The 16,259-nt window shown below is 34.1% G+C and overlaps 1 protein-coding gene across 1 annotated transcript in view; it reads right to left on the bottom strand.

Annotated features, from left to right (window-relative positions):
- The window catches only part of MDGA2 (MAM domain containing glycosylphosphatidylinositol anchor 2), an 871,541-nt gene that overhangs the window by 95,531 nt on the left and 759,751 nt on the right, over positions 1 to 16,259 (bottom strand). Inside the window, exon 10 of the mRNA XM_004738721.3 lies at positions 7,982 to 8,130. Within this exon, the coding sequence (XP_004738778.1) occupies positions 7,982 to 8,130 (149 nt within the window). The remainder of the gene's footprint in view (positions 1 to 7,981; positions 8,131 to 16,259) is intronic.

Raw genomic sequence — 16,259 nt, forward strand, 5'->3', positions numbered from 1 at the left:
CCCCTGGGGATAAAAATATATGTTTATAAAAAATAAAAAATTAAAAAAAAAAAAAGTAGGTGAAGGGGTGCCTCAGTGATTCAGTCAGTTAAGCATCTGATGTTTGATTTCGGCTTGGGTCATAATCTCAGGCTCATGAAATTAAGCCCCATATCAGGCTCTACTGCTTGAGATTCTCTCTCTCCCTCTGCCCCTCCCCACCCTGTGTTTTCGCTCTCTTTATCTAAAATAAATAAATAAACTTAAAAAAAAAAGTAGAATAAATGACTGCATTCCACTGAACTTTATAATCCTAGTCATTTAAGACCATGAATATATATATATATATATATATATATATATATATAATAGCACAGAATATATTTTATATATATATGTTATACATCTATATAGAATCCATAATAACTATATTTACAGACTGTAGGACATGCAATTTAGACATTTAATAGGTGTTCTTTTATCCAAAGAAAGATATCAATCAGGTTTCTCTTCCTAATAAAGTACTAATTCAAATGGACAACCAGGATAGGCTCAGGGTAATTTAATTTGACTTGTAATCAGTTGACCTTGGAGTAACATTAAACCTACTAGATATTTTTTATTCCATCGCTCCCTTAATTACCTTAAAAAACCAACACTGGTTTGTCAGTATTTTTTAACTCTAGGCCTTTTTTAAACTTTTAAAAGGTATTTGAGATTAAGCCCCCTCACTTTAAATCTGGAGGTGTCTTCGGGCTTAAAATGAGTTTCTTGGAGGCAACATATAGATGGGTTTATAAAAAAAAATAAAAAATTATATAAAATAAAAAAAAAAGGTATTTGAAAGCACAAATACCACCCTCCCATCACAGTCACACATTCTTTCCTTAGTTTCCCTGACACAACACATTTTTCTACCTCATAGTTATTTCTTTTTCACTGGAACCTCTTTCCTTGCTGTGTTCATACGGTAAATTTATGTTCTCTACATTTCTGCTGCCTTCAGTTCTTGAGTCTAATGCTTCTGACCCATAAGCTAACATATTGGAAGGGAAGTATTCACTCAAATTCTAGTAGCATGTTCCCAACCAGGCTCCCTTTATTTGGTTTATGTTCACTATCATTCAAATTTAACAAGTCCAATTTAAAAATCTGATCATTCTTGCAAATCAGTCAATGTGATGCAAACTTTGATTCAATATCTTACTTTTGTCAATAATTTAACACTCTTTCACTCCAAAAGTCTTTTTGAGGTTGCTCATTTTCCACTACATTCAGGATCAAGAAAATTCTCCTGAGCAGTATTACTACACAAAATGAAATCTGTACAAAGGGCCACAGACTCAGAAAAACTCTTCAAAAAGTAGCTGGAATTTTCCAAGACAAAGTACTCCTATTTCACAAAGCCTTTCACATCAAAGGCCCATGGCTCATCAGGGTCTCTCAAATTTATTATATTTATTCCTCCTAGAAAATACATTGTGAATTTAGTATTTATGGGAATACATGAAGAGTAAATGTGTGGTATCCTTGGTTTGGAAAATGGAAATAACCACTTTTTATGAACTGGCTTATGGCTTATTTCTTTTCCAGAGCCAAAGAAACCATTAACAAAATGGCTTCTTTAACTTTCTCCCGCCTGCTCTCTTCTTCCTCTATATATTTGATGATTTCCAGAACATTCACTAAAGAGACTGAAGTAAATGGGAGGGAACGAAGGTCACTGTACTTTTAAAAATCATTTCTCAAAAACTAAATCAATATTCAAGTTCTATTTCAATATTCTCTTAATTCAATTTTTCTATCTTTCCCCTTCACGACTCTTACCTAAATCTTACTCGACCTTACTTCAAAAGTGCCTAACTTTTTTTCTGCCTCTATAGTAGTATCATTTAATATACTATATATGATATGATTAGATTAGTCTACAGAAGATGCTGTTTTACTCATGATTTAAGACTATGCAATGAATCCAGATTATCTATCAATTCTCCACAGACTTCCTTAGGCTGACATTAAATGCCCTATGTCCAACAGTTCCTCCAAACATCTCTCTCAACAAAATCTGTCCACCTGGCTTCAGTCAATCATGTCCATTGCTCTAATCTCACTTACTTCAGCATCTGTAGACTGCTAATAGTTTTCCTTATTCAAGTTGCTAAAGCATAAGAAGTCATCCCCCATGACCAACCAATTATACTGCCAGTTCCTTAAAATTTTCTGCTTCTATAAACACATTAAACTAGGTACTTAGCAATATTAATAACCACGATGTCACCCATATAGTCATTTGCATATACAATAAATTTATAAATTTCAATTACTATGATCTACTATAAAATAAGGCCTTTACTTTAAAAATTATTTAATAAAATAACAAAAAATGTTTTAAGTGGAAGGAAAAATAAGCTATGTCTCAGTCACTACAGTCACCTGTATGAAGACCAAACTGAAACTGATAATAAATTCATCTAATAATTATACTGAAACGTATACTTGCAATTAGTGATTTCTTGATTAGTCATTATTAGTGATTACTATTTATTAAAAGAAATTGAATATAAACCTATTAAAAACTAATAAACCAGTCTCTACGTTGGTGATCACGTCTCTTAACCCCACTACCTGGCAGTACTAACCATTTCTATAGCTGTTCCTGTGGCATTTTGTACCTATTCCTATGATAGCAATTGCTTTAACAAGACTCAAAGGGCAATGCTTCCTTTTTGAACTCCTGGTAATCACTGTAGGATTAATTTACTTCAAGTTTTATTGACTGACTGTGTGATCAAGTGAATATGATAATTCTAAGCATTTTAATGTGTCATAATTCAAAGAGACAGGAACAGTGGCAATTTTATTTTATTCAATAAAACACCCTACTTTCCAAAGGGGACACTCAAAAAGTCACATTCATTGTGCATCTCTTACGGCAGAGCATAAAAATATATAAAACTCTAAAGTTCTTTATTATTAGAAACTACAGTTGTGTATGTTTCAAATGTCGCCAAATAATGTTTTTGTTGTTCATGTATATTCAGATGAGTCAGAAACAGTTTTCCTTGTTTCTTAATTCCTTAGATACCAAGGGAAACAGACATTCAAATAACCTTTTATCTTTGCTGTTAAGCAACAAATGAAGCAAGTAATTAGAGGCTAGTAGCTGTCTAAGGAGATTAAACAATTGTTTAGCTGAGCCTAAAAAGTATAAATTAAGGACATTAAGATTTTGAGAAAACTTTTTTCCACACATTAATATTTTTGACTTCACATAATGTATTTCTTCTCTTTTTAAGTCTCTTAAAACAGTGCTTCCAGAATGCCTTTTTTTTTAAATACACTGCAAAAACTCCTAAGAAAAGTATATAAGCCAACACACAAATATGAAGACAATTTTCCTCATCATATTTAAATATAGGCCAAATAGCTTAATTGAAATAATCAACCAATTTCACCAGAAAGCTGCAGAAATGCTGGGTTCAGTCTACCAACTCCATTCAGCTGAAGCTTTAATAATAAAGCAGTGGTTTTATTTAAGAATAATTTAAGAATAGATAAGAATAATTATCTTAATTTAAGAATGGATTAATTTAAGAATAGATAAAGTTTCTAATAGTTTCTCACTTAAAAACAAAATAGGGATCTCTAGAAATGAATGTCATTAATTTTTAAAAAATCAAATTTGTTTTTCAGACTTCATCCAATATAGAAATGTATTACATAATCAAAGCCATGTTCAATATAAAAAGGGGAGGTGCTCTGCCCTAGCTAACCTACATATTTTGCAGATAGAAGAAATTATTTAGATATATAGGCTCAAAATAAAAATATAGGCTTGTGGCGCCTGGGTGGCTCAGTGGGTTAAAGCCTCTGCTTTCGGCTCAGGTCATGATCCCGGGGTCCTGGGATCGAGCCCCACATCGGGCTCTCTGCTCAGCAGGGAGCCTGCTTCCCCCCCCCTCTCTCTGCCTGCCTCTCTGCCTACTTGTGATCTCTCTCTGTCAAATAAATAAATAAAATCTTTAAAAAAATATAGGCTAAAGTAATAAGTCTTTAAAAACAGGAAATATGTGACATTAATTATTAATAATCCCTTGAAGAAAAGTCGATCTCATAATCAAAGGCATAAATATTAATTACTAGGAAAGAACTTCCATTTTCTAAAACTTATGTTGCTGGGGGTACATTCCTAATGTTTATTTAAATATCATCTAAGTTGATTCAAAAGCTCTTGATTCAGGATTCTGAGATAGCTTGGGAAATTAAAAAAAAAAGCCATTTGTATGTAATATAAAATCTTCATTGCAGTGACCATCAGATCAGAATTCAAGAATTTTTTTTTTTTTAAGGGCTGGTATCTGATTGTATATTTAAAAATGTTGATACCTAGGGGCACCTGGGTGGCTCAGTGGGTTAAGCCATTGCCTTCGGCTCAGGTCATGATCTCAGAGTCCTGGGATCGAGTCCTGCATCAGGCTCTCTGCTTAGCAGAGAGCCTGCTTCCCTCTCTCTCTCTGCCTGCCTCTCCATCTACTTGTGATTTCTCTCTGTCAAATAAATAAATAAAATCTTAAAAAAAAAAAAAGTTGATACCTAAATGTACATGCCTGAGAAAGGAGACATCTAAATTTTCTAAGATATTATAGAAGAAATAACCTTACTTTACATTAATACTTTTGTTTCCTATTATTAAGCAAGGGGATAGTCTTAAAAAAACTGTATCACTTTCATTGTATCTAGGATGCTTTTGCCCTATCATCCTGAGCTTTGGTGTATAAGGAAATTTTCAAAAGAAATGTTGTCTTTGAGGCTATTTTGCATGTAAAGACTTTTTCATGTAAGGGTTAAGTGTAAATAACATGGTAGTGGCAAAAACAAGTGGATATACATGTTCTTTCTGTTCTACAAACGACATCTTCCTATTCACATTGGCAGATCTACATGAGGCCATTACTCCTTATTGAGATCTCCCCAAAATATGTATGAAACTTTCTCATGGCAAGACACAGTATCTGAGTAAAATTACCAATTAAAATGGAGCAACATAAAAAAAGCACCATAGGAAGAAATAATACTTATTTCTACACATAAAAGAAAATCCTAAGAATAAAGAAACCCAGAAAGAAGCGAGGCAAGGAAAGAGTTCGCCTCACAAATTGTGTGAGAGACAGGAATTGTTTTCCTGACTAAGGCTTATAACACCAGAAGTATGTTTTCCTCTAGTGGAAGTCATGAATCTAACAAACTTGGAAAGAATAGTATTAGCAGCAGCCTTACTGATCTGATCAAGAAGGCTTTAGACTAAGACTCAAGGTGGAAGAGAAAAATGTGAGTCTGTAAAATGGATATTATGGAAGACAACAGGTTTGAAATGAAAATAAGACACAGGGACAAAATGTCCAGAAATTATTTTGTGAAAACCATGGCTTGGAATAATTCTTAGGCCTAGGATGTATGGCATACCAAATAAAACTAAAATATAGTAGCTGTGTTAAGGTCTCAAAATGCAGTTTCTTTGTTTTTTGGTTTTGTTTTTTTTTTTTAGTCCTTATACAACTCTGGTGGCTGAGCATAAGAATTGTCACAGATGTTCAAGTAAGGAGTGCCCTGCACAGGGGAAGCTGGCCTGTGGGACAAGTGCAGATATATTCCACTCCACATGAAATTGCCCAATAGGTGTCATTATTTTCAATTTGCGGGGTAGGAACCTAGGCTTAGGTATGTTCAGAAACTGGCTCAAGGGTATCTAGCTAAAAAATGATGAGGCTAGACTGGCTAGAATTGCAAGCCAAGTATGTCTGGAATTCATAATTTATAAAAACATAGGGAAAATTATACACAAATAGGCACACATATGTAATTTATTCTAAAGTAGCGGGGTATGGGGAAATTATCTAATTTGTTCACAAGGAACAACACAGTGACTGGAAAATGTATGTCACTGCATATCAGGGAGTTATATACTAGTTTTATGATTCAGAAACATAACGATAGGAATTTATAGGAGATGTTAATGTAGAAAAGGAAAATCTGGAAAGAAGAGAAACTGCCATTGGAAAATAGTGTAGTAATCGTAGCGAAACATAGTGCAGAAAGTTATTTATAAGTAATAATAACTCATTTACAAGATGTAAATGAGAAGGACGGACTTCAATTAGCCAGATCTCTATTAGGAGGAAGTCTAATTCTACTAAAAATGTATTTGGGGGGGAAGACTTTTATGGTAACTACTTTTCTGCTGAATTTGACGTAGAAAGTAGAGATGTTAGGAATGAAAGTTTTGAGGACCGTGAGAACAAAGGAAGGGAACAATGAGCAGAGTTGGGAAAATTGTGCAGACCAAAAACGGGTTTACAGGGAGCAGTGGGCCATTTCCCAGATACTCCAAGAAAATATACCTAAAGAAAGTGAGAAACCAAAGATGAACTCCTGACTTTATCATTGCAAATAAACTATAACCAGAAAAAAGGAAAGACATGTAAGGAAAATAATTTAATTTTACAGATAGCAATTTGGTATTTAGTTCTTAGGTATTTCAAAATATAGATAATACAAGTTGAATGTGAATGACCAAATCAAGTGATAAGGACTTAGAAAATGAGTTGATGTGTCTAAAGTCAAGAATGCTCTAAGAAGTTCCAAATATGAAAGATCTAAAAATGTTAGCTGTGTTCAGTTAAAAGAGAGAGAGAGAGAGAGAGAAAAGGTAAGAAAAGAAAAAGAAAAAGGAAAAGGAAAAGAAAAAAGATAAGTCCACCAGCTGAAGGAGAAAAAACTGCTAAACTTTCTTGTGTATATTTTCTCTATCAGAGAAGATTATCATCAAATTAGAACAAATAGAACAAACAATTTTGATACCGGTTTAAGATTTACTCAGATATCCTTAGGTACTAAAGTAAATGAGGGATAAAAAGAAAGTTTCTCAATGATCCATTGCTGTCTGCTGTGTCTGTGACCTGTGAATGCTTAGACAAGAAAGTGATGATTACCAAATACCAGGATACATCCACTAGAAAAGGTTTTTTTTTCTTTTTCTTTTTGCTTATTAGACAAGAAAGGCAAGAATATTCAACTAACAATTTATCCTAATTTGAATGCTGTATCTTACACAGCCTTTTATTTTAACTTCTTGAACAAGGTAGAAACACACTAGTTTTATGATAATGCAACTGAGTGGGTTATTGGTGGTTGATCAATCTTCCTCCAAGCAAATTTTGTCCTCTTTACTGTAGAAACTCAAAATGCTATTCTGTGATTTCATTAAGGAAGTGGAAAACAACACTTTTTAAATCTGTGGATAATACAAAGTTGTGAGGGGATCAAATAACTCTTGGAAAACATTTTGTTATACAGAAACAGTCACCCCTGATAATACACTATGTAAATAGGAAACAATGTAAAGACCTGCATTTAAATTTCAGAAATATCATTTGCATCAACAAAGGATAACAAGGCTTAAGGACGGTTCATTCCTAAAGATCTATTTTCACAAAACCCGTAATCTTCAGCTACCTTAGGAAAACACTGTACTTGATTGTATGTGCTAAATTATTTCTATTCTTCAGATACATTAAATTCACTCTTAAAATATCCTCTCTCTATACTTTGAAACCCTTCGATTAAAAATAAGTAAGACTTCTATCTCCTTAGGAAATAAGACAAAGAATTATGCAGCACAGGTAAGAGTGAGCACATCCTAAATGTTTCTTTCATAGCAAGAATCCAATGTTATTTCTATTGCATATCTCCCTGTGAAGGATTTCAGAAGGCTCAAAGGATGTCACTTTAAAATGTCTGCTGGCACAGTAGAAAACGTAAGTTAATTCCAAACATTTGTGGTTAACTCAGAACAATTCTATGTAAAGCACGATTATCTATCATGTGGGAAAATACATTCTGGAATATGCAAAATGATTAAAAATTTATAGCAACATATCATAATAGCAAGGCCTTCACAGAACCACAAACAGAAAAAACAAAAGACAAGAATTAAATTTCTCACCTGCCTGATACCCAACCGGTATGCAACAATCCGATCTACTGCATCAGGATTCATTTGTGTCCATTGTAGACTGTAAGAATAAACACGGTGTCTGTTTTGCCACACAGGATTGTAGGTATCGTAATAGAATTCTGGAGCATAGGCCTTTCCTAAAAATAGAAAGGGTGCTTAAATTTGAATGACGACATATGACAGTCAAACATGCTTGTTCTTTTGTGGCCCTTTTACCTCATTCTACCATGTATCCCGGGAGTAATTCTTCTACTTGAAAAGTCATTATTAACATCTAACCAATTTTCTGGAGAATTTTGGGAATAGATATAAGATTTCCTAGTTGATTAGATGAACAGTGTGAGAGGAAGAGAAGAATCAAGCTCGGCCACAAGTGTTTTGGTCTAAGGAACTGAAAGAATGGAGTTTCCATCAACTGAAGTGAAAAACTATGGGAAGATCAAATTCTAGGGGAGAACTTCAGAAGTTATTATTTTTTTAATTTTTTAATTTTTTTATAAACATACAATGTATTATTAGTCCCAGGGGTACAGGTCTGTGAATCACCAGGTTTACACACTTCACAGCACTCACAATAGCACATACATTCCTCCCCAGTGTCCATATGCCCACCAAATGGACACCCCTCCCCCGGCAACCCTCAGTTTGTTTTGTGAGATTAAGAGTCTCTTGTGGTTTGTTTCCCTCCTGATCTGAATGATCTAAATGGAGACATCAAATGGTATATACTAGTCTAGAATTCCAGAGAGGCCAGAATTAGATCTATAATCTTATTAACCATAAGCATATAAATAGATTTTAAGTTTAAAGCCATGAGACTGAAGAGATCACCAAGGGACTGTGAGTATATAGAAAAGAAGACTAAGGCCTGGGGCACCTGGGTAGCTCAGTTGGCTGAGCATCTGCCCTTGGTTCAGGTCATGATCTCAGAGTTCTGGGATCATGCCCTGAGTTGTGCTCCCTGCTCAGTAGGGAAACTCCTTCTCCCTTTCTCTCTGCCCTTTCTCCCCCTTGTACACTCTCTCTTTCTCTCTCAAATAAATAAATAAAATCTTAAAAAAAAAAAAAAAGCCTAAAGCTTGACCACTGGGGCAATCCAAGGTTAAGAGAGGTGAGAGCAGATAACAACCTCAACAAAGCCTGAGATGGAACAAATCAGCGAATGGGAGGAAAATAAAACTTGTGGCATCCTAGAAGTCAAAAGTAGTATATCAGCAAGTGAATGATCAATTCTGTCAAAAAAAAAAAGTCAGTGAAAATGATAATTTGTGTTTATATTGTGTTTGGTCAATACATTTGAAAATACCCAATGACTTAATAATGACATGAGTATTTGGACCAATAACAAAGAAGACTTTATTCAGATTTTAAGGATATATGAAATGTCTATCATGTATATGACATATACAAATCCTCTGGTTTTTTTTTTCAGTTATCAAATTGGAAAGTGCACAGACCATTTGAATTATAGATCTAACTTCTTGATATTCTATAATATAGTTATTTTCATACCTTCCATTTTTTACCTATAAGTATTTATTTATTAAGTTAAATTAACAATATCTAAGGAGAACCTATTAAATGCCATATAGTATATTGCCAGTGGGGATACAATGAAGTACAGCCTCTGTCCTCATAGAGATTGCTAACATTTCTTAGATTTTTCAAAAGCTTTGTAGTTCTTACTGAACGATGAGTTAATAAGGTGTACCTTTATCACTCCTCTCCTTCAACATCTTTTCTGTTTTTCTTTCATAAAATTAGTTTAAATATTAATGTCCTGAAGGGGTTTTTCCTTATGGGTTTCTCTTTGCAGGAAATTCTCTTACCCGGTTTTTCATATTTCTTACTTAGTCATTTATCATCTAGTGCTTGCAGAAGAGCTGGCTCATAAAAATTACTAATAGATAATTAAAGGATGGATTTTGCCCACTAAGAATAGAAGTGATAGTCTCTATTATCCCAGAGATGTTCACTGGGAAAAAAAACAGTATCAGATGAACCGAATGTGAATTTTGTTAAGTTTATAAGTGAATTTAAACACATGGAATTAAATATCTGAATTTTAGTAACTTTTGAAAAATTCTCCCACATCAACATTATATGCACTGGAAAAAATGTTCTATGGATATTCTATTGAATTGAAAATGGATTGAAAGGAGATCTCCTGCATAGAAGGAGATCTCTAGAAAAGAGCCATCACAAGCACTTTATTGTTTTTTTGTGTTTTTTTTTGGTTTGTTTTTGTTTTTTTCTTTAATATAATTTTTTATTTTTTATAAACATATATTTTAATCTTTTTATGGTACTTTTCCTTATTACTAAGGGATAGTACAAATTCATGCCCACAACTCTTCAGAGCAAAATCTAGATGAGAGGAAAATAATATTCTGAATAAGGAAATCAATACCCAAAACATCATTGATAACTTGTACTTGAGACCAAATGTTATTGAGGATGTGCATTTAATGGTAGCCTAGATAAAGAAGTAGGGGTTTTGATTATAAGTAAGCATCCAGGGACGCCTAGGTGACTCAGCTCGTTAAGTCTCTGACTCTTGATTTCAGCTCAGGTCATGATGTCAGGGTCCTGAGATTGAGTCCTCTCTGGAATCCATCGTCAGCCAGGATTCTGCTTGGGATTCTCTCTCCTTCTGCTTCTGCCCCTCTCCCCACTGATATGCCTGCATAGATGCTCATGCTCTCTCAATTTAGTTCTAAGCATCACTTTGTTCATAAAATGAATGATGCATTCCAATGGAATGAGTAGAGAGAGTAGAGTCATAACTTGCAGTTTGTTTGGCATTGAAAAGAACAAAAAAGTCTCTCAAAAATAGGCAGATGCAGTTTTCTATAACCTGAAATTTTATCAGAGAAAGAGAATCAGTCAAATTTTAACCAATCTGTGAAATAAGGTGACTACCAGTGGGTGGATATTAAAAGGAAACATATTTAAGAAACTCAATCTTAGGAAACAAACTGAGGGTTTGCTGGAGGGGAGGGGGTTGGGAGAGATGGAATGGCTGGGGGATGGACATTGGGGAGGGCATGTGCTATGGTGAGCACTATGAACGGTGTAAGACTGATGAATCACAGACCTGTACCTCTGTACCTCTGAAATGAATAATACATTGTATGTTAATTTAAAAAAAATCTGATGTTGAAATGTTCTACCAATCCTTTCTGACTGTGTAATGAATGACCTACCTCAGAAGACTGATTTTCTTTCATCAGGGGTTTTTTCGGTCAATACCTACCAGTCATTTAGCAGGGCTTAGGTGGGTGACTTTCCACAAAGTGGCCTTTAAAGCACCTCTGAGTCTCAAGTCTATAGGGTGCCTACTCTTTATTGTACTACTTTAATTGTACTAAGCATACTAATTTATAAATTCCATTTCATGTTTCTAATACCTGTAATCTAATCCTATTTTCTTTGTTAACTGCCTGGAGAGTAACTGGCTGCCTGTCATAAATGCAAATTGCCATAATTCAGGATGTTATTGTTTACCTAAATAAATACTTTTAAGGTTATTGAAGCAGTTTAACCTTGAAAGTCAAAAAAATCCTCAGGACTCCGTGATTAATATGAATTTGTTTATCAAGATTCTTTTCAAGTTCATCTAATGCTTAAGTATTCCAAATAGATCAAATTTCAATGTAAAATTCCATCATCTTTACATTTAATTGCAGATTATTATGAAGGATTTCCAGTATATTTATATTTTATTTATTTATTTTTAAAGATTTTTTTCATTTAATTTGTCAGAGAGAAAGAGTGAGAGAACACAAGCAGGGTGAGTGGCAGGCAAAGGGAGAAGATGAAGCAGGTTCCCTGTGGAGCAGAGAGCCCAATGTGGGACTCGATCCCACTACCCAGGGATCATGACCTGAGCTGAAGGCAGACACTTAATGATTGAGCACCCAGGCTTCCCTCCAGTATATTTTCTAAATATTTTATCTGATTTGATATATCTGTATTACTATAGCATAATATGTAATACCAGTTCATGGAACATCATTATAGGAAATAATTTAGAGAAGATTTGTTCCAATATCTCATATGATAGATGAATTTAGGAACAGAATAGGAAAGGTGATGATGTACAACATTTGATGTTAATAAATAATCAGATAAAACAGGCCCCATTACAAATTTAGACTTTAACTCGTAGAGAAAGTTTTATTTTAGTTGAAGATTTTATTTTATTACTTTGTTAATTTTTAAATTGTAGTTGAATTGCAACACCTCAGAGTTAGTGGTGAAAAAGTTTTTAGATGATATGGAAGGAATATTGAGTAGTAAAAAATAATGACTGATAAATAATTTTGAGGTGCCTAAGTGGCTCAGTCAGTTAAGTGTCTGAATTTTGATTTGGGCTCAGTTCATCGTCTCAGATCATGAGATCAAGCTCAGCTCAGCATGGAGTCTGCTTTCCCTCTCCCTATGTCCCTCCCCCTGCTTGCTTTCATGTACTCTCTCTAATCTCTCAAATAAATAAATAAATAAAACCTTAAAAAAAAAAAGACAAAATCTTGACTAGTTACAGTTAAATATAGATATTATTGCTTATGTCTCAGCAAATCTGTACTAAATCTGTTTTGGATTAACCAGCAAAGAAAAGAGCTTTCTAATTTTATTTAAGAAATAATTTTTAAAAGTAAAAAACAAAACAAAATAAAACAAAAAATACCCCACAAATACACAAATTTTTCTGATTTCAGAACCAGTCATTTAATATTTATACAACCATTTTGTAAGAAGCATACCATAATACTAAGGAAACACCCTTATAATAATCATAGGCTTTGACAACCAAACATGACATCTGCTGGCTGAACACAGAAAGAATTCATAATTTTTTTTTTCCTTTTTATCTTCTGGGCATTTTTCCTCCTTCCAGCAGGCATGCCAAGAAATTTTTTTCTCTTTTATATTCTAGTTTAATTTTTATGCAACGTTGTCCCAGTTTAAATCTTTTTAGACTAAATGACCCAGAACTACATATATTATCTAAACTAGCAGATAATTTTTAGATACATTATATATATATGAATCTTGGTTCTTAAAATATATGTAGGTAAATTATTTAATTGTTCAAAATTTTAAATAGAATTTATATAAAAATACATTTACTCTATTTTGCAAATATCTTTTGAAAAGTAAGTTGAGATTTAAATACAATTTTATGCGTCAGCTAAAAGTTCAAGATACAGTAAGAAGCTATGACATGTCACTTTCCTGGTCTAAAATGTTAATGTAGAACCGAAATTTTTCTTAGATGCTTCTCTAAGCTTGCAAGCATGAAAGAATTATTCATTGAGGGTCAAAAAGCACAGAACTGAAAACACAGCACTGAATAAGAGTATAGAGAAGAAAGGAGTGTTGTTGGTCATTATACTCTTAGGAGTACAATTTAAGGCCCATAGAAGATGAGGTTAATGGGCCAGTGCAAGATGAGAAGGTAGAAAAGAGGCCACCACATATAATCAACATCAGTAAAAATAGCTGTCTCAGACAGAGTCTACTAGAAAAAAATTTTCCCCTCACCAGGAAAGAAGATGACAAAAAAATTTACATTAACAAAAAAATCATCCTTGTCCAGTGACACCACTGGAGCACTTGAGTAAATCCAATATCAAGTTGCTTTTGAAAGACAGGCTCTCAATTTAGACCACAGAGAATTTCTCTTAATTAAGCCTCAATGAATCTGAATTCAGAATACAACATTACTAATACACAAGAAAATGTTCAACTATGAGTGATTAAGAAAGCCGATGAACAGCTGGATTAGTCTATAGACAACAGAAACATAAAATAGAATTTATAAATAAGTATGCCCAAGACCACTGAAGAATTACAACAGAGAATGATAAATACTATGGGACCTTCTTTGGAAGATTAATTAATACTCTCTATTGGGATCAAAGGTAGGCTTCATAGGGGACATACTGACATCTTTGTAGATCTTAAAGAAGAAATTGTTCATAGACAAGAATAGCTTATGGAGGGATAAAGAAGAGAAGAAACAAAGCATGGCCTTTCGTGGAGAAAAATGAATATATTATAGATAATATTTTAGAATTTCCACAGGACTGATACAACTGTAGCATGTGGTGCCTATCCTTCCTACCAAACCCTGCACTTTTGAAGAACAGGTCTCATCAGCTGTTACATAACTGCTAACACACTCATGTGCTTGAATAGGACAGGAATATGTGAGTTCTAACTTATGATGTGCTTTGGTATAATAAAATGTTTGCTACTTACCATATAATTCAATTATTCCCCAATTACTTTAACTCGTACTCACTTAAATAGGAGAAAACCTACTGATATTTACTTCCCAGAATGAACTCAGGGTTATCAACAAACTGAATGAAAACTAAATTAATAATCAAAATGTTAATAATCAAGGAATATTATTAAAACACACTTGCAAAGTATCAAAAATAATAAAACAATTTAAAATTTTTCAAATGTGTATTTATTATCACAGTAAGAGTAGCCACAGAGAACTGAGGAACCTTAAAACACTGATGATGCACTGTTGTTTTTTCTTTTTAAGGCTTCTAAAATCACAAGAATCATAGCTCTGTGCCTGTACGCATTTTTAGCAGAAACTAACAAACAAAGTCAAGTCACATTGTGTTTAGTCAGAATCATAACCTAGCTAAGGCAGTAGATTACTCATTGTGATCTATTAGACATAATTTATAGCAAAAATCTATGCAACTGTCACTCCTCCACAGGACAGAAGAAATAATTTGCAATCATTGGAACCATAAATATTTTCTCTTCAAATTAATGAATCTTGAGTCATGTTAAAAAGAAAACAAAATTTGGGTGAATGGGTGGCTCAGTCAGTTAAGTGTCCCCCTTAGTTTTATCTAAATTTTTCAAAAAGATTTTATTTATTTGACAGACAGAGAGCATAAGTAAGCAGAGATGCAGGCAGAGAGAGAGGGGGAAGCAGGCTCCCTGCTGAGCAGAAAGCCTAATTCGGGGCTCAATCCCAGGACCCCGGGATCATGACCTGAGCTAAGGCAGAGGCTTTAACCCACTGAGCCACCCAAGTGCCCCAAGTGTCCCTTTTAATTTTAGCTCAGGTCGTGATCTCAGGGTTTTGGGATCAAGCCCCATGTAGGGCTCTGCACTCAAGAGGGAGTCTGCTGGAGATTTGCTCTTTCTCTGTCCCTCTGCCCCGCCCCCAAATAAGTAAATAAATCTTTAAAAAGAAAAGAAAGAATTACTTCTATGGAAATGGGGGTTTTTCTAAGTTTTTAATCAGGAATATGATACAAATCTATTTTACAGTTTTTAACTATAACAGGTGGAAAAGAAGAGAGTGGACTGGATGAGTGAGAAGCCCTGGGCAAGAAACCTGTAATAAGATACTCTTAAAACAAAACAGCCAGGGGCGCCTGGGTGGCTCAGTGGGTTAAAGACTCTGCCTTCGGCTCAGGTCATGATCTCAGGGTCCTGGGCTCTAGCACCCCCCCCCGCCCCCGCACTGGGCTCTCTGCTCAGCAGGGAGCCTGATTTCTCCTCTCTCTCTGCCTGCTTCTCTGCCTACTTGTAATCTCTGTCAAATTAATAAATAAAATCTTAAAAACAAAACAAAACATGATTTGAGAAACAAAGAAAGGCTGATTAATTAAAAAATCATTGCAGATAAGCACCCAATTCGCACTTGTCCTGACTGGATACTGTGGTAAACTAAGTTTTCAATCTTCAGACACTTGAATGGACACTAGAGTTTCTAACTGAGATGGAGAATGACTGTATGCATCTCATCTTGGATGAGTGAAGAATTGCATTACCTCTTGGTATCCCATTCTTCTGAAAGCTTAATGTTTTGATTTTGAACTATGTAAAGATTAGTATCCTTGAAGTGGAGGCATAAGAAGCATTCAGAGGACCAAATAGATTTAATTCTGTGAAGTCAGAGGAAAATTTTTAAAAAGAATCAGTACACTCACTTGTGTTTCCTTTATTTAATAGTTAATATTAGGCCTTATCTCGTTAAAAGAAAGTAATAAAGGAATCACTGGTGAATTGATGGATTCTGCCTATTCTTATTTGACTAGAAAGATGGTAAATTAATACGAAGAGGGAATGAAAAAAAGAGGAAAATATCTAAGTAATATTGACAAAAGAAACTATTGTATCTGATAAAGAACAATTTATCTTAGAATTAAAGTGAATGTTACAGTAGCAATAACTGAATGTCAAGAGATTTTTCAACAGTGATAACTTGTCAATATGT

The sequence above is a fragment of the Mustela putorius genome, unplaced genomic scaffold, assembly GCF_011764305.1.
Source record: "Mustela putorius furo isolate JIRA1106 unplaced genomic scaffold, ASM1176430v1.1 tig00000129_pilon_pilon_pilon, whole genome shotgun sequence".
NCBI classification, from domain to species: Eukaryota; Metazoa; Chordata; class Mammalia; order Carnivora; family Mustelidae; genus Mustela; species Mustela putorius.